This window comes from Scardinius erythrophthalmus (genome assembly GCF_964197995.2).
Source record: "Scardinius erythrophthalmus genome assembly, chromosome: 13".
NCBI lineage: Eukaryota > Metazoa > Chordata > Actinopteri > Cypriniformes > Leuciscidae > Scardinius > Scardinius erythrophthalmus.
The window spans coordinates 42,899,955-42,926,874 of record NC_138233.1 but is presented as its reverse complement, the minus strand read 5'-3'; the positions used below and the strand labels follow the sequence as shown (position 1 = coordinate 42,926,874).

The 26,920-nt window shown below is 40.4% G+C and overlaps 1 protein-coding gene across 2 annotated transcripts in view; it reads left to right on the top strand.

Annotated features, from left to right (window-relative positions):
- LOC308700528 (thyroglobulin-like) overlaps positions 1–26,920 on the top strand; it is a 467,177-nt gene that overhangs the window by 194,747 nt on the left and 245,510 nt on the right. For both annotated transcript variants that reach the window (XR_014031316.1, XM_081382160.1), the window contains exons 10-11: positions 336–548; positions 12,217–12,432. Coding sequence is in view for 1 of the 2 variants with exons in the window: in XM_081382160.1 (XP_081238286.1) it covers positions 336–548; positions 12,217–12,432 (429 nt within the window). In the remaining variant the exon portion in view is untranslated. The remainder of the gene's footprint in view (positions 1–335; positions 549–12,216; positions 12,433–26,920) is intronic.

Genomic DNA, 26,920 nt, shown 5'->3' with positions numbered 1-26,920 from the left:
CGGTGTGCATGAAGACAAGACATTATGAATGATAAATTTGCGGACGGCGAGGAAACCAATTTATGGTGAATAAGGGACACAGGAAGTGTGTTATAACTTCAGCGTACATTAACTGATCTTGATGAAACTTCCGCAGTGCATTTGTTGTAAGAAGCCGATCACATGGATGTAACTATTGTGAGTCGAATGAACCTCATTGGTTGTTCCGAAGTTGAACGAAAGTCTTATGAGTTTTGGAACAACATGAAGGTGACTTATTGATGACAGAATTTAAATTTTTTGGAGAACTAACCCTCCAAGTAAATTCTATAATCTCTGGTATGTTTACCTTGAAGGTCGTCCCAAGACCCAGTGTGAGCAGCAAAGAGACAATGTTACTCTGGTGAGAGTCGGAGCCTTCATCCCTCAGTGTGATGAGGAGGGTCAGTACAAGCCTCAGCAGTGCTGGCCGTCCACAGGTTACTACTGGTGTGTGGACAGTAAGGGGCAGGAGATACCGGGAACCCGAACCCGAGCCCCAACCCCGCCAATAAACTGTGACAAGCATGGTAAGCATGTCTACCTGAACTTGAAGTTTTTTGTAGAAAATTGTCATAGTCCTCTCTCAATAGGTCACATGTCCTATTTTAAATAACTATTTCTAATGTTTTTTACTAATTAATTGTCTTGGGATCTGATATAGAGAGGTAGCAAACGCTATTTTATTTTATGGGGTCAGTTTTAAAGTTCTTTAAATAAGAATCTTCTGCTCACGAAGGCTGCATTTATTTGATCAAAAATACTGTAAAAACTGTTATATTGTTAAATATTATTACAATTTATAATAACTGTTATAACTGATGTTATTAGGGCCCAAGCCCTGAAAGGGCGAAGGCCCTATTGTTTTCCTTAGGATTCTTTATTATTATTTTTCTGTCAACCTTTCGGACACTTTTGGGGCCCTTAACATGCTCGACACATCACATTTATTAGCCAGTAGACATGTGCAAAGTTTCAGAAATGGGTGTGGTGAGGGGCTCAGTAGCACCACCTTTTGACAAAAGTGGGGGGTTATTTTTATCTACAGTAACAAAACTCGGTATGTATATTGTTCTCATCAAGCCGGACAACTTGCGTTTTAACCCTCTGGAGTCTGAGCTGTTTTCTGGGCCCTGGAGGTGTTCTGACATGCTCTGACATTTGTGCTTTTTTCAGTTATTTATAAACATGTTAATGGCAAAGGTGTAAATTCACTCTATATAGCACAAACAGGGCTACCAAAATATCTGATCAACATGCATGTATATGTTTGAATTTTTAAGAGAATAATGTTTATGCGTGGTTATTGGAAAAAATAAAAATGAAAGTTACAGAAATAAGGCCACAAAACACATACTAAATATGTGGCAATAAGACTTTTGACTAATGGATGTGGTCGCCTATAGTTTTTTCTTCAAAATTATGTGAAAATAGTCTTGCTTTATCGTTCACATAAAACCATACATTGATTTAAATTGATGTAAAACAGGTTTTGCTTGGAAAGCCAGTATGCGAGGGGGGCGTGAACGAGGAGTGGTTTACACCTGAGAAATACAATGTCCCACCCACTCTGCATAATAATGAGCCATGCATTCAGGTGTGAAACTGACTGAGCCACAATGCAAGGACAAAATATATATTTAGAAGAAGACTTATATTGACCATTTAAGATTTTGCTTACATCTATCTTGTAAATATGTTTTGCTATTTTATTAAAAAGGTTACAACAACAATAATTACAATTTCAACAATATTTCAAGTGTACTCTTTCTTTGTAAAAAAAAAAAAAAAGATTATAGGCCTACATTTTATCTGTATGTATTCATTACTTTGAATATAGCCAACATTGGAACAGCTAACACCTTAGTTGATGACTTTATTTTTGACAAAAATAGTAGGCTATTTTATATATAGAAATTGCTAAACAAAAGCTTATTTGACGTGGCAGTATATTCTACAGTAAAAACTGTACCCAAATCTACTAAACAAAATGTTGTCTTTCATATCTCGCCTGACTGTAACGTTGTTTTCATGAAATATTAGTGCATATTGTTAATTTGCCATTTAATACATTACGTAAATTTAACTTCTGGCAAAGATGAAGTTGACATAGGTTATTGACTCGCGATCTTCGCAGTAGGCTAGTGAATGCACCGGAGAAATGCACATTTATTAGGTTACATAGTTTTTTTGTTTTGGATGGTTTTGTTTAGAACCAGCTTTCTATAAATATATTTTAATTTTTTTTAGACATGTGAAGCAAGTAGGCTACGGTCTGGTTCATGATGATCTCCTGTTCAGTCCTTATGTTGTGATTGCTAGCCTATATTTACTTTAAATCCAGGAAATTTGTTAATGAAAAAATTATTAAAATTAAGATACAATTGATACAAAACGAAATTCGTTTTAAAGAAAGGATTTGTACTTTCTGTTTTGAGGTCTCTGTGAATGTTTGAAAGTCTTTTAGTGCTTAGAGCGCTCGCGTCCATAATGGAGAACTGTCACGTAATATTGTTTTTTTTCCTCAAAAGACTTTTAAGTAAAACTTACTCCGAAATTGTGTCCTCGGCGGAATTCGCTCTTCAAAATGCTGCCGTTCGTCGTCTGTTACAATCTTCCTCTGAGGAAACAACCCGGTATCGTGCATTCTTCCTCGCTGTCCAGAATCATCTGAATGGCGTCTTTATTACCGGAGAAGCGTGCCATACTCAAAACGCGATGAACTATCAGTAAGTCTGATAGAAACTGTGTTTTTATGCCATTGATCGGGGGGCGTATGCGATGCATACTAGATCTCCTAAACTATTTACATGTGAATCGCGCCGGGGGCGGGGCGGCCGCAGCTGATTATAGAGATAATGAGGCAGAAGGAAAAACGGTACCTCTCCTTGCTTTCAAACGGATTACATGAGTTGAAAACATTTGTTTTTTATATAAATTCATTTAAAAGAAGAGATTTCAAGCTTCATAAAGCTTGTAGAATGGACTACACTGACAGAGAGAAGGCAGAACTCGCTTCGTGTTTATTTTTCTTTATTTGGCAAAAAGCACCACACTTTCTTTTTATTGTGAGTATACACAAAAATAATACACATTTAACAGAAACGATTGATGTATGAAACTCCAATGGAAAATCAAAGTCAACAGAGTATTTCTGAGTTTCTTTTACACTGATAAAAAAAAAGCGAGCTGGTATCGCCGGCGATACCGTCGACCTCTGGGGGTTAAACGTAAAGGGTCGTTACACCATATATTGATTTGAATTAGTTAATAGAAGTTAAATCATAAATAAATTCAATTTGTGATTTTATTTTTGAAAGCATTCTCACTTTACAGCATTTTAACACAAGTGCCAGTACTTTTCACTGTACTGTAGCTTTGCAGGAAGGTTTCTTCAAGCATCTTGGAGACGTTCCCGCAGTTCTTCTGGATTTAGTCTGTCTCTGTTTTTTCTGTTTCTTCATGTAATCACAGACGGACTCGATGATGGTGAGATCAGATCATACCGGCTGTTGTCAGACTCCTTTGTGCATACAGAAATCTCACTGGATTATTACAATTAATGGCAAAAAAGAATGTTTGGAAAGTAAACTGATATTTCCTACTGACACACTACAGCAAAATATATAAATAACTGACTTAAAAAAAAAAAAACTTTTTTTTACCCACTCCTCTTAAGTGGTTTATTTTATTCCCACCAAACTTTTTCAACATGATGCAAATACATTAAAGATGATAAATTGTGAACGGATAATAAATATCTCAAACCGTTTTGCTATGGTGAGGGACTAAAGTAATGTCAAAAAAGGAAACACTAAAAGCCTCATATCTTCTAAAAATGTAATTATACACCATTTATTTCTATATAAAGTATACAAATATCACAGCTAAACCCATTTTATTCTTTTATTCAATTTAAGAATTATGTTTAAGTTTAAAAACAGTAGCCTATTAGTAAAAAAAAATCAAGTCATACATAGGGCTATACTGCCCTCTTGTGTTCAAAATCAGGTAGGCCTATTGTATCTATATAAAAATATATTGCTTAAAAACGAAAGTAAAATATGTTCGTCCGCACGGACATTGATAATGGTGCGGAGCAGAGCGAGCGTTTTCAATGAATTCCTCCCTATTCAGGCACTTTTGGGGCCCATAACATGCTCAAAAACTCTTGAAACTTTGCACACATGTCAGAACCCGCGGCCATCAGGGCCGGGCTGAAGCTGGTACCCGGGCGTGGCAGGGGGGGCTCAACAGCGCCTCCAATCTCGGTCAGCATGAAGTCAAGACACTGAGGATGCTAAATTGCGGACAGATTTTTGATATCTCGAACGGTTTGGCCGTGGCGAGGAAACGAATTTAAAGGGACACAGGAAGTGTATTATAACTTCAGCATACATGAACTGATCTTGATGAAACTTCCGCAGTGTGTTTGTTGTAAGAGGCCGATTACATGGATCTGACTATTGTGAGTCAAAGTTATAGCGCCACCAACTGGCAGCAGGAAGTGTGTCACTTTCAAAATGCTTTGAAATCACCCTCTTATTTGTACCCGATTTGCTTCAAACTTTATGTGTATAATGCAGACACACGGCAGATGTAGGCCTGTTAAAGGATTATTGATATCTTAAATACTGTTGTCGTGGCAACGAATCAAACTTTCATATTGTTTTTTGATGCTTTTGAGACTCTTAACATACTTGAAATTGCATGAAACTCGACAGACACATCACACTTATTATCCAGTAGACATGTGCAAAGTTTCAGAAATGGGCGTGGTGAGGGACTCAGTAGCGCCACCTTTAGTCAAAAATGGTGGCTTAGTTTTTCCTAGAATCACAAAAATCGGTATGTATATTGTTCTCATCGAGCCGGACAACTTTCTAATTTACAGTTATTAGCTCCGAGCAACAGGAAGTCAGATATTTTGGTTTGAATGTGTTGTTTTGGAGAATTCTCTCTCTCTCTCTGTATCTGTGTCTGTGTGGGGTGTGGGGGATTTGTCTGTTAGGAGAAATTTGCTTTTATAATTGTTTTTCAAGGTTTCAGGGGCTTTTGGGGCCCTTAATGTGCTCGAAAACTCTTAAAACTTTGCACACAGGTCAGAACCTGCGGCCATCAGGGCTGGGCTGAAGCTGGTACCCGGGCGTGGCAGGGAGGCTCAACAGCGCCCCCTTGAATGGGGTCCGAAAGCTTGGTCCATAGATCAAACTAGCTTGAATGAATTAATATGAAACTCGGTACACATATAGATCTCATCGGGCGAACAACTTTCGCACTCTTAAGTTATACGTCAGCCCAACAGGAAGTCAGCTATTATGGGTTGTTTGGAGAACGCTTGCTGTGGAATTTGAAACACTCCTCCTAGAGAATTCAATCGCCACCAAACTCGGTGTGTATGAAGTAAAGACATTGAGGATGCTAAATTGCGGAAGCATTTTTGATATTTCGAACGGTTTGGCCGTGGCGAGGAAACAAATTTATGGTGAGAAAAGAGAAACACCAAGTGGTATAACTTCTGCATACATTAACTGATCTTGATGAAACTTCAGCATTGTGTTCGTGGTAAGAGGCCGATCAGATGGATGCAACTATTGTGAGTCAAAGTTATAGCGCCACCAACTGGCAGCAGGAAGTGTGTCACTTTCAAAATGCTTTTGACAAAAGTGTGTGTGTGTGGGGGGGGGGGTTAGTTTTACCTACAGTTTTAAAAATCAATATGTATATTGGTCTCATCGAGCCGGACAACTTTCTAATTTACAGTCATTAGCTCCGACCAACAGGAAGTCAGATATTTTGGTTTGAATGTGGATTTCTTTGCAAAATCAGCCTCTGAATTTTTACCCACTAGGCAAGGCGAGGCAAGGCAAGGCAAGGCAAGGCAAGGCAAGGCAAGGCAAGTTTATTTATATAGCACATTTCATACACAATGGCAATTCAAAGTGCTTTACATAAAAGAAATTAAAATAATAAAAAGAAATAAGACTAATTAAAACAGTTAAGAAAAATAAAAAAAAATAAAATACAGTACAGTACAAACAGTCGGACGAACATTGGCACAGTGCTCATTCAGTAAATGCACAGCTAAACAGAAGTGTTTTGAGTCTAGATTTGAATGTGACTACTGTAGGAGCACGTCTGATCTCCTCTGGAAGCTGGTTCCAGCTGCGGCTGGCATAGTAGCTAAAAGCAGATTCACCATGCTTTGAGTGAACCCTTGGTATTTCTAGCTGATATGATCCTAGTGATCTGAGTGATCTGTTGGGTTTATATTCAGTGAGCATATCTGCAATGTATTGAGGTCCTAGGCCATTGAATGATTTATATACCAGTAATAATACTTTAAAATCAATCCTAAATTTAACTGGGAGCCAGTGTAAAGACCTGAGGACTGGTGTGATATGTTCATATTTTCTAGTTCTGCTCAGAATCCTGGCGGCAGCATTCTGTATGAGCTGCAACTGTCTTATGGTCTTTTTGGGAAGGCCAGTGAGGAGTCCATTACAATAATCCACCCTGCTGGTGATGAAAGCATGCACAAGTTTCTCTAAGTCTTGTCTGGAAACAAAGCATCTAATTCTTGCAATATTTTTCAGATGATAGTATGCTGATTTAGTTATTGCTTTGACATGACTACTGAAACTAAGGTCTGACTCTAGTGTCACACCAAGATTCCTGACTTGATTTTTAGTTGTTTGACACCTAGAGTGAAGGTATGCATTCACCTTGAGAACTTCATCTTTGTTTCCAAATGCAATGACTTCAGTTTTGTCTATGTTTAACTGAAGAAAGTTTTGACACATCCAACTTTTGACTTCATCAATGCATTGGCACAGGGAGTCAATGGGGCTGTAATCGTTAGGCGATAGGGCTAAGTAGAGCTGTGTGTCGTCTGCATAGCTGTGGTAAGCAATTTGGTTCTTTCTCATTATTTGGCTCATTGGGAGCATATACAGGTTGAACAGGAGTGGCGCAAGAATTGAGCCTTGAGGGACTCCGCATGTCATGGATGTCCACTCAGACTTATGGTCTCCTATACTCACATAATAACCTCTCCCATCTAAGTATGACCTGAACCATTTTAGGACTATCCCAGAAAGCCCCACCCAGTTTTCCAGCCTGTCAATAAGTATGTTATGATCGACAGTGTCAAATGCAGCACTGAGGTCGAGTAGCACCAGCACTGATAGTTTGCCTGAATCAGTATTTAAGCGAATATCGTTTATTATCTTTATGAGCGCTGTCTCTGTGCTGTGGTGCGGTCGGAAACCAGATTGAAAATTGTCAAAGGATCCATTCGAGCTTAAGAATTTGTTCAGCTGATTGAAGACAACTTTTTCAATGATCTTGCCTATGAAAGGAAGATTTGAGATCGGCCTATAGTTGCTTAATATGGTCTTATCCAGATTGCTCTTTTTCAGGAGGGGCCTGACAACTGCAGTTTTTAGGGAGTTTGGAAAAATCCCAGAGAGAAGTGAGGCATTTACCACTTCTAGAAGATCTGCTTCTAAACTGTTTAACACACTTTTGAAAAATGATGTGGGAAGTGTGTCAAGAGCACAGGTTGATGTTTTAAGGTGTCGTACGGTTTCTTCCAAAATTTTGCCATCAATTTCTTTGAAGTCAGACATAGTAACTACTTTCTCAGGTGGTTTGATCTGTCTGACCCTAGGGCAACTCAAGGATGTGCTGATCACCTTTCTGATATTATTGATTTGATTTTCTCAGAGAAGAAAGAAGCAAACTCACTGCACTTGTTCTCTGAGAGCATTTCACTGGGAATCTGGCTTGGGGGGTTTGTCAGTCTCTCTACAGTAGCAAAAAGAGTGCGTGTGTTGTTTAAATTACTGTTTATAATATTTGAGAAGAAAGTCTGTCTAGCTTTGCCTAGTTCCATATTGAAAGCATGAAGGCTGTCTTTGTAGATGTTATAATGGACTACAAGTTTTGTCTTCCGCCACATGCGCTCTGCTTTTCTGCATTGTCTTTTCATATTTTGCACTGCTGTTGAGTTTCTCCAAGGTGCTTTTTGTCTGCCACTCTTCTTCCTGACTTTAACAGGAGCAATATCATCAATTACACCTTTAACTTTTGAGTTAAAAGAATCAAGGAGAAAATCAACAGAGTCTGCAGATATGCTTGGTGTTAAGGATATAGCCTTCATAAATAGTACACTAGTGTTCTCATTTAAGCATCTCTTCTTGACAGACACAGATCTAGCTTCAGTGGCAGGAGAGATCAATATATCAAAGAAAATACAGAAATGATCAGACAGTGCTACATCCTTAATAACAATCGATGAAATGTTAAGACCCTTACTGATAAGTAAATCTAGAGTGTGTCCACGATTGTGTGTGGGTCCATGTACATGCTGAGTCAGATCAAAAGTTTTTAAAACAGTTTTGATTTCTTTAGCCATGTTGTTCTCTGCACTATCTATGTGGATGTTAAAATCTCCAGCAATGGCAAAACAGTCAAACTCTGAGGTAATTGCTGATAACAGTTCTGTAAAGTCCTCAGCAAAGGCTAGAGAGAATTTTGGAGGCCTGTAAATAATGATAAGTAAAATGCGTGGAGCACCTTTTAACACAATACCCAGATATTCGAAAGAAGGGTAATTCCCAAATGATATTTGCTTACATTGATAGATATCTTTAAAAAGAGCAGCTAGACCCCCACCTCTCTTAACAGCTCTGCAGACACTCATAAAAGTAAAGTTAGGAGGGGCTGCTTCATTGAGGATTAGCAGCAGTATTATCACTACTCTTAAGTGGCTTATTTTATTCCCACCAAACTTTTTCAACATGTTGAAAATACATTAAAGATGCTAAATTGTGAACAAATAATACATATCTCAAACGGTTTTGCTATGGCGAGGGATTAAAGTAATGTCAAAAATGGAAACCCTTTTTTTCTATTTAATAATTGTTTAAGTTTAAAAACAGCCAGAATGTTTTTTTAGTCCAAAAAATAAATAAATCATGTCATTCTTAGTGCTATACTGCCCTTTTGTGTTCAAAATCAGGTAGGCCTATTGTATCTATATAAAAATATTCTAGGTATGTTGCGGTGAGAATATTTTACCATCGGTTAATCAACGGGTTAATCAATGTTGTGGAATATTTTGAGTGTATCATAAAATCAGAATAAGGTAAGACAAGTAATATTTTCTGTCTTTTATATATATATATATATATATATATATATATATATATATATATAAATCCTCCTCCTAGAGAATTCATCTGATTGTCACCAAACTCTGTGTGTATGAAGACAAGACATTGTGGATGATAAATTGCGGACGGATTTTTGATATCTCGAACGGTTTGGCCTTGGCGAGGAAACAAATTTATGGCGAATAAGGGACACAGGAAGTGTGTTATAACTTCAGCATACATTAACTGATCTTGATGAAACTTCCGCAGTGCATTTGTTGTAAGAGGCCGATCACATGGATGTAACTATTGTGAGTCGAATGAACCTCACTGGTTGTTTTCCGAAGTTGAACGAAAGTCTTAATAATAATAATAATAATACATTTTATTTATAATGCACTTTACATTTCAGCGAAATCTCAAAGTGCTACAGTAACAAGAGGTAAAAAAAAAAAAAAAAACAGTCCGAAAACCACACAATAAATTACAATAAAACACCACAAAATTAAAATCAAAAACATGGGAGTTAAAAGGCCTGTTTAAATAAAAATGTCTGTAGACCCTTCTTGAAAACCTCCACGGTTTGTGGAGCCCTTAGGGACTCTGGGAGGGCATTCCAGAGCCGTGGGGCGACTGCCTGAAAGGCCCTATCTCCCATGGAGGAGAGTTTAGTCCTTGGTTGGTACAGGCAGTAGGTAGAGGTAGAGGAGCGGAGGTTACGTGTTGTGGTGTGTGGAATGAGGAGTTCACTGAGGTAGGCAGGGGCAGTTCCATGTATGCACTGATGGGTGAGGAGACAGATTTTGTACTGAATTCTGTGTTGAATGGGCAACCAGTGTAGTAATTTCAGGCAAGGTGTGATATGGTCATATTTGCGCCTCCTCGTCAGGACCCGGGCAGCGCAGTTCTGAATATGCTGGAGCTTTTGCAGGCTTCTGCCAGGGATCCCGACAAGGAGGGCATTACAGTAGTCCAACCTGGAGGAGACAAAGGCATGGATCAATCTCTCCGCATCCGGTTGGGAGAGGGAAGGACGGAGTTTGGCGATATTTTTAAGGTGGAGAAAGGAGACCTTACAGAGGTGACGGATGTGGGTGTCCAATGTGAGATTTGAGTCAAGTCTGACTCCGAGGTTTGTAACAGAGGTTGACAGAGCAATGTGATGGCCAAAAATTGATATACTGCTGAGGGAGGAGGACTGGGTTTGGTGAGGGGTACCAATCAGAATGGCTTCAGTTTTGCTGCTATTTAATTGAAGAAAGTTATCAGATAACCATGCCCCTATCTCCTCCAGGCAAACCTGAAGTGCCGACGTCAGCGCTGAGGGGAGTGAGGAGTCCATTTTTATGTATAATTGTGTATCATCTGCGTAACAGTGGAATGAAACTTTATGTTTATGAATGATGTGACCAAGAGGTAGTAAGTAGATAGTGAAAAGGGTTGGACCAAGAACGGACCCTTGTGGCACTCCACAACTGACCGTGTGGGGTGATGATTGGGACTGTCCTAAAGCCACATACTCCAGCCTGCCAGCGAGATATGACTGGAACCAGCTTAGTGCGGTCCCTGAGAGGCCAACCACAGACTTAAGACGATGGAGCAAGATGTTGTGATCCACGGTGTCAAAGGCGGCCGACAGGTCCAGAAGGAGAAGGAGAGATGGTGAGCCCTGGTCTGCAGTGATAAGTAGGTCATTCATGACGCGTACCAAAGCTGTCTCCGTACTGTGTGCTGCTCGAAAACCAGACTGAAATGTTTCATATATGTTATGGATTTGAAGATGATTGTGAAGTTGGGCTGCAACCACTTTTTCTAGGGCTTTAGACAAAAACGGTAGGTTTGAAACGGGTCTGTAATGAGCCAGAATTTTCGGGTCAAGTGACGGCTTTTTCAGATGTGGACGGATAACTGCAGTTTTGAGAGCTGTAGCAGAGAAGTTGGATCGAACTGAAATAACCTTGTTGGTGAAAAAGTCCATAAACTTATTGCACTGGTCTGTACTGGTGTCAGCGTGTGCATATGTGGGAGGTTTGAGAAGAGAATTTATTGATGCGAACAACTGTCTTGAATTTCCAGTGCAGTTTGAGATTTTTTGTGAGAAATATTTAGACCTGGCTATGGTAAGTGCTTTGGAGTACAATTTTTGATGGTCCCGGTAGGCCTGTTTGTGTACATGTAAGCCACTTGAGGTAAATTTCCGCTCCAGGGCACGGCCAGCCGTTTTCATCCTCCGGAGCTCTGTTGTATACCAAGGGGCTGACCTAGAAAAGGTAACTATTTTTGTTTTGGTTGGTGCATGTAACTCAAGGATATTATGAAGGCTGGAATTGTAATGGTCAACAGAACCATTAACAGATGCGAACTGTGTGACTAGTGAAGCTTGCTGTATATCTTGATTGAAGAGGGTGGTGTCAATTGCTTTTAAATTTCTAAACCGGATTTGACGTTTTGTTTTATGATAGGGACTTGCAAGAGGCAATTCCAAGGAGATAACCTTGTGGTCAGACACGCCCAAGTCATAGACTTTCATGTTGGTAATGGGGGCGGTGTCTGTTATAACTAGATCCAGAGTGTGGCCTTTTCTGTGTGTTGGTACTGTGACATGTTGTGTAAGATGTAAACAGTCCAGGAGTTCAAGGAACTCTGCAGCAGGGCGGTTTGTTGGGGAGTCAACATGAAGGTTGAAATCTCCCATAATGAGTGTATTATTGGTTCTTGCACAGAGTGATGTAAGTAGATCTTGTAGCTCAGTGATAAATCCAGGGTGTGGTTTTGGGGGGCGATAGATGAGGAGTATTGTTATTATTTCATTATGAGCTCTGCATTTGAATAGAAGACACTCAAATGTAGTCAACTCTGGCAGTGGGAGAGAGGTGGCAATCAGGTCTTTGCGATGAATAACAGCAAGACCTCCGCCACGACCAGTGTCTTATGAGTTTTGGAACAACATGAGGGTGACTTATTGATGACAGAATTGACATTTTTTGGAGAACTAACCCTCCAAGTAAATTCTATAATCTCTGGTACGTTTACCTTGAAGGTCGTCCCAAGACCCAGTGTGAGCAGCAGAGAGAAGCAGCAGAGTGTGTTCATCGGATAGGAAACTTCATCCCTCAGTGTGATGAGGAGGGTCAGTACAGGCCTCGGCAGTGCTGGTCGTCCACAGGTTACTGCTGGTGTGTGGACAGTAAGGGGCAGGAGATACCGGGAACCCGAACTCCACCTGGTACCCCGCCAATAAACTGTGACAAGCCTGGTAAGCATGTCTACCTGAACTTTAAGTTTTTTGTAGAAAATTGTCATAGTCCTCTCTCAATAGGTCACATGTCCTATTTTAAATAACTATTTAAATTTAACTATTCTAATGTTTTTTACTAATTAATTGTCTTGGGATCTGATATAGAGAGGAAGCAATTGCTTTTTTGGGGGTCAGTTTTAAAGTTCTTAAAATGAGTCTCTTCTGCTCATGAAGGCTGCATTTATTTGATCAAAAATACAGTAAAAACTGTAATATTGTTAAATATTATTATAATTTAAAATAACTGTTTTATGTTATTAGGGCCCAAGCCCTGAAAGGGCGAAGATAGATAGAAGATCTATCTATCTATCTATCTATCTATCTATCTATCTATCTATCTATCTATCTATCTATCTATCTATCTATCTATCTATCTATCTATCTATCTATCTATCTATCTATCTATCTATCTATCTATCTATCTATCTATCTATCTAACTTTCTTTATTTCTAACTAATCTATCTATCTTTCTAAGTAACTTATCTTTCTTTCTTTCTTATTTATCTATCTATCTTTCTAACTAACTTATCTGTCTTTCTTTATTTCTAACTAATCTATCTTTCTAACTAACTTATCTTTCTTTCTTTCTTTCTTTCTTAGTAATCTATCTATCTTTCTAACTAACTTATCTTTCTTTCTTTCTTACTAATCTATCTATCTTTCTAACTAACTTATCTATCTTTCTTACTAATCTATCTCTTTCTAACTAACTTACCTATCTTTCTTTATCTATCTATCTTTCTAACTAACTTATCTATCATTCTTTTTTTCTAACTAATCTATCTATCTTTCTAACTTATCTATCTTTCTTTCTTTAAACTAATCTATTTTTCCAACTAACTTATCTATCTTTCTTTCTTACAAATCTATCTATCTATCTTTCAAACTATCTATCTTTCTTTCTTTCTAACTAATCTATCTCTTTCTAACTAACTTACCTATCTTTCTTTATCTATCTTTCAAACTAACTTATCCTTCTTTCTTTCTTTCTAACTAATCTATCTATCTTTCTAACTAACTTATCTTTCTTTCTTTCTTTCTTAGTAATCTATCTATCTGTCTAACTAACTTATATATCGTTCTTTTTTAAATCTATCTTTCTAACTAATCTATCTATCTTTCTTTCTTTCTTTTTAACTAATCTATCTATCTTTCTTTCTAACTAACTTATCTATCTTTCTTTATTTCTTACTAGTCTATCTATCTTTCGAACTAACTGATCTATCTTTCTTTCTAACTAATCTATCTATCTATCTATCTATCTATCTATCTATCTATCTATCTATCTATCTATCTATCTATCTATCTATCTATCTATCTATCTATCTATCTATCTATCTATCTATCTATCTATCATCTATCTATCTATCTTTCTTTCTTTCTTTCTTTCTTTCTTTTTAACTAATGTATCTATCTATCTATCTTTCTAACTAATGTCACAGGTCGGGGCGAGCGCCAGCGGGCCGCCCACCCCTCGCTTGCGTGCAGCCCCTGAGGAGCTGACCGTGGAAACAAAGGGAAGGGCAGACACAGAGTTCAAAATAAAATATACTCTTTATTAAACAATAAAAACAATCCCAAAACGTCTCTTCAGCGTTCTCTTTGCGCATCTCAGCACCTTCAGACAGAGAGAGGAATGAACATAATTCACAGCTTCCGCGTTCTCTTCCTCAGCGTTCCCTTCGCGCATCTCAGCACCTTCAGACAGAGAGAGGAATGAACACAATTCACAGCTTCCGTGTTCTCCTCTTCAACGCTCTCTTCGCATATCTCAGCACAGCATTAGCAGGCTCTTCACTGGACTCAGGCAGAGAGAGGAATAAATACGTATAACTCACAGCATTACCCAGCTCTTCACTGAACTCAGACAGAGAGAGGAATAAATACGTGTAACTCACAGCATTAACAGGCTCTTCCAGCATTAGCGGGCTCTTCCAGCATTAGCGAGCTCTTCCAGCATTAGCGGGCTCTTCCAGCATTAGCAAGCTCTTCACCAGCCTCAGCAGGCTCCCCACTGGACTCAAGCAGAGAGCGGGGGATAATGATATTTCCCAATGCAGCTGTAACTTCACAGAGCTCAGGTGGAGAGGAGGTTAATGGTATTTCACCCATGCAGCAAGTTCAGGCAGAGAAGAGGTTAATGGTATCTCACCAATGCAGCAGATTCAGGCAGAGAAGAGGTTAATGGTATCTCACCAATGCAGCAGATTCAGGCAGAGAAGAGGTTAATGGTATTTCACCAATGCAGCAGATTCAGGCAGAGAAGAGGTTAATGGTATCTCACCAATGCAGCAGATTCAGGCAGAGAAGAGGTTAATGGTATCTCACCAATGCAGCAGATTCAGGCAGAGAAGAGGTTAATGGTATTTCACCAATGCAGCAGATTCAGGCAGAGAAGAGGTTAATGGTATCTCACCAATGCAGCAGATTCAGGCAGAGAAGAGGTTAATGGTATTTCACCAATGCAGCAGATTCAGGCAGAGAAGAGGTTAATGGTACTTCCCAATACAGCAGATTCAGGCAGAGAAGAGGTTAATAACCCAGCTGTGACTGCGAGTGAACAGCAGAAACAATTCCCACACTCGCATATCCACCACACACTGTAAGGTTCCACTTGTGTTCATTTCCACAATAAAACTGCAATTCAACAGACTCCAGTGCAACCAAGGCTTCCGCCCGCAATCCAGCCGAAGTTTTCTCTGTCTCTCTCTTTCTCTCTCTCTCGCGGCCTCCCTCCGCATCCGCGGCCGCTCCTGCGCTGCGTGCCTCACATCTCCTCGTGCCCTCTTCCTCTCCTTTTCTCACCGCCAAAGTGTCCTTTTATGAGCCACCTTCCTCCTCCATGTCCCAATCACCATCCTGTATCCTCTCCTCCCACACCTGCCGCGAGTTTCCCTCGTCAAGCCTCGCCCGCCGCCATGACACCCACGCGGGACACCGGAACCGTCCTGGTGTCACAGCAGACGCGCTCCCCCGGGGAAACAAGTTACAATAAAAAAAAGGTTCCCGCCTTCGTCACCCCGTGACATCCTCCCCCACCAATCCGTTCTAGTCCCTAGAACGCGGATGCCAAAAGGAAAAGAACGAAAAGAAAAAAAAGGAAAGAGAAAAAAAAGAGGAGAGGAAAAAAAAAAACTGGTCGCCCTACCCTCGGCCCACGGTCGCTCAACTCAGGGCGGCATCCTGCCGACTACGCCATTTTATGTCACAGGTCGGGGCGAGTGCCAGCGGGCCGCCCACCCCTCGCTTGGGTGCCGCCCCTGAGGAGCTGACCGTGGAAACAAAGGGAAGGGCAGACACAGAATTCAAAATAAAATATACTCTTTATTAAACAATAAAAACAATCCCAAAACGTCTCTTCAGCGTTCTCTTCTTCAGCGTTCTCTTCGCGCATCTCAGCACCTTCAGACAGAGAGAGGAATGAACATAATTCACAGCTTCCGCGTTCTCTTCCTCAGCGTTCCCTTCGCGCATCTCAGCACCTTCAGGCAGAGAGAGGAATGAACACAATTCACAGCTTCCGCGTTCTCCTCTTCAACGCTCTCTTCGCATATCTCAGCACAGCATTAGCAGGCTCTTCACTGGACTCAGGCAGAGAGAGGAATAAATACGTATAACTCACAGCATTAGCCGGCTCTTCACTGAACTCAGACAGAGAGAGGAATAAATACGTGTAACTCACAGCATTAGCAGGCTCTTCCAGCATTAGCGGGCTCTTCCAGCATTAGCGAGCTCTTCCAGCATTAGCGGGCTCTTCCAGCATTAGCAAGCTCTTCACCAGCCTCAGCAGGCTCCCCACTGGACTCAAGCAGAGAGCGGGGGATAATGATATTTCCCAATGCAGCTGTAACTTCACCGAGCTCAGGTGGAGAGGAGGTTAATGGTATTTCACCCATGCAGCAAGTTCAGGCAGAGAAGAGGTTAATGGTATCTCACCAATGCAGCAGATTCAGGCAGAGAAGAGGTTAATGGTATCTCACCAATGCAGCAGATTCAGGCAGAGAAGAGGTTAATGGTATTTCACCAATGCAGCAGATTCAGGCAGAGAAGAAGTTAATGGTATCTCACCAATGCAGCAGATTCAGGCAGAGAAGAGGTTAATGGTATCTCACCAATGCAGCAGATTCAGGCAGAGAAGAGGTTAATGGTATCTCACCAATGCAGCAGATTCAGGCAGAGAAGAGGTTAATGGTATTTCACCAATGCAGCAGATTCAGGCAGAGAAGAGGTTAATAACCAGCTGTGACTGCGAGTGAACAGCAGAAACAATTCCCACACTCGCATATCCACCACACACTGTAAGGTTCCACTCGTGTTCATTTCCACAATAAAACTGCAATTCAACAGACTCCAGTGCAACCAAGGCTTCCGCCCGCAATCCAGCCGAAGTTTTCTCTGTCTCTCTCTTTCTCTCTCTCTCGCGGCCTCCCTCCGCATCCGCGGCCGCGGCCGCTCCCGCGCTGCGTGCCTCAGATCTCCTCGTGCCCTCTTCCTCTCCTTTTCTCACCGCCAAAGTGTCCTTTTATGAGCCACCTTCCTCCTCCATGTCCCAATCACCATCCTGTATCCTCTCCTCCCACACCTGCCGCGAGTTTCCCTCGTCAAGCCTCGCCCGCCACCATGACACCCACGCGGGACACCGGAACCGTCCTGGTGTCACAGCAGACGCGCTCCCCCGGGGAAACAAGTTACAATAAAAAAAAGGTTCCCGCCTTCGTCACCCCGTGACACTAACTTATCTATCTTTCTTTATTTTTTACTAATCTATCCATCCGTCTAACTAACTTATCTATCTTTCTTTCTTTTTAACTAATCTATCTATCTTTCTAACTAACTTATTTATCTTTCTTTCTTTTTAACTAATCTATCTTTCTAACTAACTTATCTATCTTTCTTTCTTTCTTTTTAACTATCTTTCTAACTAACGTATCTATCTTTCTTTCTTACTAATCTATCTATCTTTCTAACTAACTTATCTATCTTTCTGTCTTTCTTACTACTCTATCTATCTTTCTAACTAACTTATTATTCTTTCTTTCTTACTTACTAATCTATCTATCTTTCTAACTTATCTTTCTTTCTTTCTTTCTTTCTTTCTGACTAATATATCTATCTTTCTAACTATCTTATCTATCTTTCTTTCTTTTTAACTAATATATCTATCTTTCTAACTAACTTATCTTTCTTTCTTACTAATCTATCTATCTTTCTAACTAACTTATCTATCTTTCTTTCTTTCGTACTAATCTATCTATCTTTCTAACTAACTTATCTATCTTTCTTTCTTTCGAACTAATCTATCTATCAAATTTTAACCTACTTTAAACATCAAACTACTTTTAAACTTCTTCAAACTCTCTGACCCGGCTTTCTCAAGCCAACTTAAAGTTTGTCTCAACAAACTTTTTTTTCTAGTTATTAAGTTGGCTTGAGAGTGCCAACTTACTGAAATCCTATTTAAACTTATTATTATTATTAAGTTGGCTTGAGAGAGCCAACTTACTGAAATCCTATTTAAACATTATTATTATTATTATTAAGTTGGCTTGAGAGAGCCAACTTACTGAAATCCTATTTAAACTTATTATTATTAAGTTGGCTTGAGAGAGCCAACTTACTGAAATCCTATTTAAACTTATTATTAAGTTGGCTTGAGAGAGCCAACATATTGAAATCCTATTTAAACTTATTATTATTATTATTATTATTATTATTATTAAGTTGGCTTGAGAGAGCCAACTTACTGAAATCCTATTTAAACTTATTATTAAGTTGGCTTGAGAGAGCCAACTTACTGAAATCCTATTTAAACTTATTATTAAGTTGGCTTGAGAAAGCCAACTTACTGAAATCCTATTTAAACATATTATTATTATTCTTCTGAGACTAAAAAAAACTAAATGGATCTCCTCCTAGAGCTTTAACTCCACATACTCCAAATTCGGCTCAGACACTCAAACTGATCTGACTCGAGTTGCTATATCTTTTCAGACTGATCGGACTTACGGTTTTCCTAAAAATGACGATCAAAACTCTAAAAAACTAATTCAAAAACTCCATTGACTTGCATTGGGGAGTTCTAAAAAATTCAAATCCAGATGCAAAATGACCAACCGACGAAAATTCAAATCTAAACACCTTGAAGACTAAACCAAACTGCCGTTCTATATACTATATGAGCCATTGAGACTCAATTAAACTAATAAACTCATCTATCTATCTACTTCAAACTATTTTAAACTTTACACTACTTTAAAGTTCAAACTAAATTAAACGTCAAACTAATATACACTTTAAACTACTTTAAACTTCAAACTTAAGCTTTAACTCATTTAAACGTATAAACTCTAAACTCATTTAAACTTATAAACTCAAAACTCATTTAAACTTACAAACTAAACTCAAAAACTTGTACACTTATAAACTCTAAACTCATAAACTCTGAGTGTGTGTGTGTGTGTGTGTGTGTGTGTGTGTGTGTGTGTGAACACACACACACACTCTAAACTCATTTAAACAAACTCTAAACTCATTTAAACTTATAAACTCAAAACTCAAAAACTCGTAAACTACTTTAAACTTCAAACCACTTTAAACTTCTTAAGTTTAAAGTTCCCAGCTCCCAAACAACTCCATAGCAACCAAACTTGAGTACCCTAGCAACCGTTTTACAAGACCTATATCTCTGCATCAGAACATCGTAAAGAGATGAGGTTTGGCTCTTTTGACTCATGCTAGCAAACAGCACTTCCAACATGCTACACATGCTAGCAGTGAATAGCTACATGCTAATAGCGATCAGTTAAGTGTTAAATCATGCCAAGATCATGCTAAGAACTCTATAAAAACTCCATAGTAACCATCTGTGACAACTACCAACCACCTAGTAACACCATAGCAACAGCCCAGAACACCCTAGCAACTGCTTAGCAACCACCCAGAATACCTTAGCAAAAGCCTAGCAACACCATAGCAACCACCCAGAACACCCTAGAAACCACCTAGCAACCACCCAGAATACCTTAGTAACCGCCTAGCAACACCATAGCAACCACCAAAACACCCTAGCAACCGCCTAGCAACACCCTAGCAACCACCTAGAATACCCTAGCAACCACCTAGCAACACCCTAGCAACCACCCAGCATACCCTAGCAACTGCCTAGCAACCACCCAGAACACCCTAGCAACCGCCTAGCAACACCATAGCAACCACCTAGAACACCCTAGCAACCGCCTAGCAACACCCTAGCAACCCCCAGAATACCCTAGCAACCGCCTAGCAACACCCTAGCAACCACCTAGAATACCCTAGCAACCACCTAGCAACACCCTAGCAACCACCCAGAATACCCTAGCAACTGCCTAGCAACACCATAGCAACCACAAAAACACCCTAGCAACCGCCTAGCAACATCATAGCAACCACCCAGAACACCCTAGCAACCACCTAGCAACACCCTAGCAACCCCCATAATACCCTAGCAACCGCCTAGCAACCACCTAGAATACCCTAGCAACCGCCTAGCAACACCCTAGTAACCACCCAAAACACCCTAGCAACCACCTAAAACACCCTAGCAACCACCTAGCAACCACCCAGAATACCCTAGCAACCGCTTAGCAACACCCTAGCAACCACCCAGAATACCCTAGCAACCGCCTAGCAACCACCCAGAATACCCTAGCAACAGCATAGCAACCACCAAAACACCCTAGCAACCGCCTAGCAACAGCATAGCAACCACCCAGAACATCCTAGCAACCGCCTAGCAACAGCATAGCAACCACCCAGAACACCCTAGCAACACCATAGCAACCACCCAGAATACCCTAGCAACCGCCTAGCAACACCATAGCGACCACCCATAACATCCTAGCAACCGCCTAGCAAAAAACGTTCTGGTCCAAACTTTCTCAAGCCAACTTCAAAGTTTGTCTCGACGAACTTTTGCATCTAGTTAAGTTGGCTTGAGAGAGCCAACTTACTGAAATCCTATTTAAACTTATTATTATTAAGTTGGCTTGAGAGAGCCAACTTACTGATATTGTACTTAAACTTATTATTATTATTATTCTTCTGTTAAAAACTGTTGACTCAAACTCGTCCTAGAGCTTTAACTCTACATACTCCAAACTCGGCTCAGACACTCAAACTGATCTGAAGTTAGTTGCTATATCTTTTTAGACTGATCGGACTTACGGTTTTCCTAAAAATGACGATCAAAACTCGGAAAAACTCCCATTGACTTACATTGGGGAGTTCTAAAAAATTCAAATCCAGATTCAAACTCACCAACCGACGAAAATTTAAATCTAAACACCTTGAAGACTAAACCAAACTGCCGTTCTATCTACTATATGAGCCATTGAGACTCATTTAAACTAATGAACTCTAAACTCATACACTTATAAACTAATTAACTTATAAACTCATGAATTCATAGACTTATGAACTCTTAAACACATAAATTAATAAACTCTGAACTCATAAACTCATTTAAACTTATAAACTCTAAACTCATTTAAACTTATAAACTCTAAATTCATTTAAACTTATAAACTAAACTCAAAAACTTGTACACTTATAAACTCATCCATTTATACACTTATAAACTCTAAACTCATAAACTCTGAGTGTGTGTGTGTGTGTGTGTGAACACACACACACACACACACACACACACACACACACACACACACACACACACACACACACACACACACACACACACACACACACACACACTCTAAACTCATTTAAACCTATAAACTCAAAACTCAAAAACTCGTAAACTACTTTAAACTTCAAACCACTTTAAACTTCTTAAGTTTAAAGCTTCCAGCTCCCAAGCAACTCCATAGCAACCAAACTTGAGTACCCTAGCAACCGTTTTGCAAGACCTATATCTCTGTATCAGAACATCGTATAGAGATGAGGTTTGGCTCTTTTGACTCATGCTAGCAAACAGCACTTCCAACATGCTACACATGCTAGCAGTGAATAGCTACATGCTAATAGCGATTAGTTGAGTGCTAAATCATGCCAAGATCATGCTAAGAACTATAAAAACTCCATAGTAACCATCTGTGACAACTACCAATCACCTAGTAACACCATAGCAACCGCCCAGAACACCCTAGCAACCGCCTAGCAACGCCCTAGCAACCACCCAGAATACCCTAGCAACACCATAGCAACCACCAAAACACCCTAGCAACCACCTAGCAACATCATAGCAACCACCCAGAACACCCTAGCAACCGCCTAGCAACACCATAGCAACCACCAAAACACCCTAGCAACCGCCTAGCAACAGCATAGCAACCACCCAGAACAACCTAGCAACCGCCTAGCAACACCCTAGCAACCACCAAAACACCCTAGCAACATCCTAGCAACCACCTAGAATACCCTAGCAACCGCCTAGCAACACCCTAGCAACCACCCAGAATACCCTAGCAACCGCCTAGCAACATCATAGCAACCACCCAGAACACCCTAGCAACCGCTTAGCAACACCATAGCTACCACCCAGAACACCCTAGCAACAGCATAGCAACCACCAAAACACCCTAGCAACCGCCTAGCAACAGCATAGCAACCACCCAGAACAACCTAGCAACCACCAAAACACCCTAGCAACCACCAAAACACCCTAGCAACATCCTAGCAACCACCTAGAATACCCTAGCAACCGCCTAGCAACACCCTAGCAACCACCCAGAATACCCTAGCAACCGCCTAGCAACATCATAGCAACCACCCAGAACACCCTAGCAACCGCCTAGCAACATCATAGCAACCACCCAGAACACCCTAGCAACCGCTTAGCAACACCATAGCTACCACCCAGAACACCCTAGCAACAGCATAGCAACCACCCAGAACACCCTAGCAACAGCATAGCAACCACCCAAAACACCCTAGCAACCGCCTAGCAACACCATAGCGACCACCAAAACACCCTAGCAACCGCCTAGCAACATCATAGCAACCACCCAGAACACCCTAGCAACCGCTTAGCAACACCATAGCTACCACCCAGAACACCCTAGCAACAGCATAGCAACCACCCAAAACACCCTAGCAACCGCCTAGCAACCACCCAGAATACCCTAGCAACCGCCTAGCAACAGCATAGCAACCACCCAGAACTCCCTAGCAACCGCCTAGCAACCACCCAGAATACCCTAGCAACCGCCTAGCAACACCATAGCAACCACCCAGAACACCCTAGCAACCGCCTAGCAACCACCCAGAACACCCTAGCAACCGCCTAGCAACCACCCAGAATACCTTAGCAACCGCCTAGCAACACCATGGCAACCACCCAGAACACCCTAGCAACCGCCTAGCAACCACCCAGAATACCCTAGCAACCGCCTAGCAACACCATATCAACCACCCAGAACACCCTAATTAATTTAAACTAAATTAAACTTCAAACTACTTTAAACTTTAAACTAAATTAAACTTCAAACTACTTTAAACTTTAAACTAAATTAAACTTCAAACTACTTTAAACTTTAAACTAATTTAAACTTTAAACTACTTTAAACTTCAAACTATTTTAAACTTCAAACTACTTTAAACTTTAGACTAATTTAAACTTTAAACTACTTTAAACTTCAAACTAATTTAAACTTTAAACTAATTTAAACTTTAAACTAATTTAAACTTTAAACTACTTTAAACTTCAAACTGATTTAAACTTTAGACTAATTTAAACTTTAAACTACTATAAACTCCAAACTACTTTAAGCTTCTTCAAACTTTCTGGTCCGGCTTTCTCAAGCCAACTTAAAGTTTGTCTCGACGAACTTTTTAATCTAGTTATTAATGGTGCTTGCTGAAAGCAAGGCATCATTAGTGTTCTCTTGCATACTTATTATTATTCTTATTTTTATTCTGGACAAAGTTTGGCGCGTAACTCGTCCCGCACCGTTTGTCTCAGACCCCTGAGTGAGGTGTCAAATCGACCGGCTCATTGAGGAGAGGTGTGCTATGACTTTTATAAGCGATCGGGGGTGCGATGTTTGCCCCAGGGGCGAAAAAGCGGCCAAAAAAGTCCCATAGACTTAACATTGCGACAAACTTTGACGACTCCTAGCTCAGAGCGAGGATTTCACATAAACTTGTGATTTGCCACATTTGAAGAGGCTGACAGGCTCTGTAAGAACATACCTCACAATGGGGTAAAAGTTGTAGCCCTGGGGGGCAGAAGCTGCCCAAAGTTGCCCCATTGACTTACTATGGGGAAGGAACATCCTGTGAAACTCACATGCTTTTCCTAATATGGTAAATTGCATAGGGATTTTGTATTGAACATAGCTCCTGATCACAGTGTCATAGAGACAAGGGGGCGAGCTCATTTTACTCAGACGACCAATCAGTCTCTCAGGATCATTGTGAAGCTATCAAGCCACGCCCTAGCAACCATTTAGAGCCCCTTAGCAACAAGTTCCATAGACTTCCATTGAAAGAGTTCAAAGAGATATCTCCAGACTGAATTGTCATAGAAACATGGGGGTGGTCTCATTTGACTCGTGGCAGCAAACAGCCAATCATGAATCACCTCAACACTTCTTAGCCCCTCCCTAGCAACCATTGTCGAACACCTTAGCAACCAAAATCCAAAGAGGGATATCTTCCATTATGAATATCACAGAGGCATGGGAGTTGGTTTATATCATTCATAGTGACAAGAAGCTTTTGCAGTTTCATAATTGGCATCTGCCAAGCCACTCTATAGCAACCAAACAGAGTACCTTAGCAACCAAAATCCAAAGAGGGATATCTGCCATTCTGAATGTCACAGAGAAATGGGAGATGGTTTATATCATTCATAGTGACAAGAAGCCTTTGGAATTGCATCATTGACAACTGCCAAGCCACTCCCTAGCAACCAAACAGAGTACCCTAGCAACCGTTTAGCAAAACGAATATCTCTGTATCAGAACATCGTATAGAGATTGGAGTTGGTTTATATCATTCATACTGACAAGCAGCCTTTGAAGTTTCATGATTGGCAGCTACCAAGCCACTCCCTAGCAACCAACAGAGTACCCTAGCAACCAAAATACAAAGAGGGATATCTTCCATTCTGAATGTCACAGAGGCATGGGAGTTGGTTTATATAATTCATAATGACAAGAAGCCTTTGCAGTTTCATCAGTGGCAGCTGCCAAGCCACTCCCTAGCAACCAGACAGAGTATCCTAGCAACCAAAATCCAAAGAGGGATATCTTCCATTCTGAATGTCACAGAGGCATGGGAGTTGGTTTATATCATTCATAGTGACAAGAAGCCTTTGGAATTGCATCATTGGCAGCTGCCAAGTAACTCCATAGCAACCAAACAGAGTACCCTAGCAACCAAAACCCAAAGAGGCATATCTTCCATTCTGAATGTCGCAGAGGCATGGGAGTTGGTTTATATCATTCATACTGACAAGCAGCCTTTGGAGTTTCATGATTGGCAGCTGACAAGCCACTCCCTAGCAACCAAACAGAGTACCCTAGCAACCAATATCCAAAGAGGGATATCTTCCATTCTGTATGTCGCAGAGGCATGGGAGTTGGTTTATATCATTCATAGTGACAAGAAGCTTTTGCAGTTTCATAATTGGCATCTGCCAAGCCACTCTATAGCAACCAAACAGAGTACCTTAGCAACCAAAATCCAAAGAGGGATATCTGCCATTCTGAATGTCACAGAGAAATGGGAGATGGTTTATATCATTCATAGTGACAAGAAGCCTTTGGAATTGCATCATTGACAACTGCCAAGCCACTCCCTAGCAACCAAACAGAGTACCCTAGCAACCGTTTAGCAAAACGAATATCTCTGTATCAGAACATCGTATAGAGATTGGAGTTGGTTTATATCATTCATACTGACAAGCAGCCTTTGAAGTTTCATGATTGGCAGCTGCCAAGCCACTCCCTAGCAACCAACAGAGTACCCTAGCAACCAAAATACAAAGAGGGATATCTTCCATTCTGAATGTCACAGAGGCATGGGAGTTGGTTTATATAATTCATAATGACAAGAAGCCTTTGCAGTTTCATCAGTGGCAGCTGCCAAGCCACTCCCTAGCAACCAAACAGAGTATCCTAGCAACCAAAATCCAAAGAGGGATATCTTCCATTCTGAATGTCACAGAGGCATGGGAGTTGGTTTATATCATTCATAGTGACAAGAAGCCTTTGGAATTGCATCATTGGCAGCTGCCAAGTAACTCCATAGCAACCAAACAGAGTACCCTAGCAACCAAAACCCAAAGAGGCATATCTTCCATTCTGAATGTCGCAGAGGCATGGGAGTTGGTTTATATCATTCATACTGACAAGCAGCCTTTGGAGTTTCATGATTGGCAGCTGACAAGCCACTCCCTAGCAACCAAACAGAGTACCCTAGCAACCAATATCCAAAGAGGGATATCTTCCATTCTGTATGTCGCAGAGGCATGAGAGTTGGATTATATCATTCATACTGACAAGCAGCCTTTGGAGTTTCATGATTGGCAGCTGCCACGCTACTCCCTAGCAACCAAACAGAGTACCCTAGCAACCGTTTAGCAAAACGTATATCTCTGCATCAGAACATCGTATAGAGATGGGAGTTGGTTTATATCATTCATACTGACAAGAAGCCTTTGCAGTTTCATCATCAGCAGCTGCCAAGCAACTCCATAGCAACCAAACAGAGTACCCTAGCAACCATTTTACAAGACCTACATCTCTGCATCAGAATATTGTATAGAGATGGGGGTTGGCTCATTAGTTTCAGTTGTAAAACAGTCTGTAAATATCACCATGGTAACTGTGTATTCACACCCTAGCAACCATTTAGAGCCACCTAGCAACCTTATTGCAACATATAGAAGCCATATTTCAGCTCCACAACATCGTACAGACATGGTTGTTGGCTCGTATGCAATCATGTACAACACCCTAGCAACCGAGTGGAGAGTTTTGCCACTGCAAGCACCATTTCACATTTTCTTCAGGAAATGTACATTCTAGTTATTATTATTCTTCTGTGAAAAACTGTTGACTCAAACTCGTCCTAGAGCTTTAACTCTACATACTCCAAACTCGGCTCAGACCTTCAAACTGTTCTGAAGTTAGTTGCTATATCTTTTTAGACTGATCGGACTTACGGTTTTCCTAAAAATGCCGATCAAAACTCGGAAAAACTCCCATTGACTTACATTGGGGAGTTCTAAAAAATTCAAATTTACATTCAAACTCACCAACCGACGAAAATTCAAATCTAAACACCTTGAAGACTAAACCAAACTGCCGTTCTATATACTATATTAGCCAATGAGACTAATTTAAACTAATAAACTCTAAACTCATACACTTATAAACTAATTAACTTATAAACTCATGAATTCATAGACTTATTAACTCTTTAACTCATAAATTAATAAAC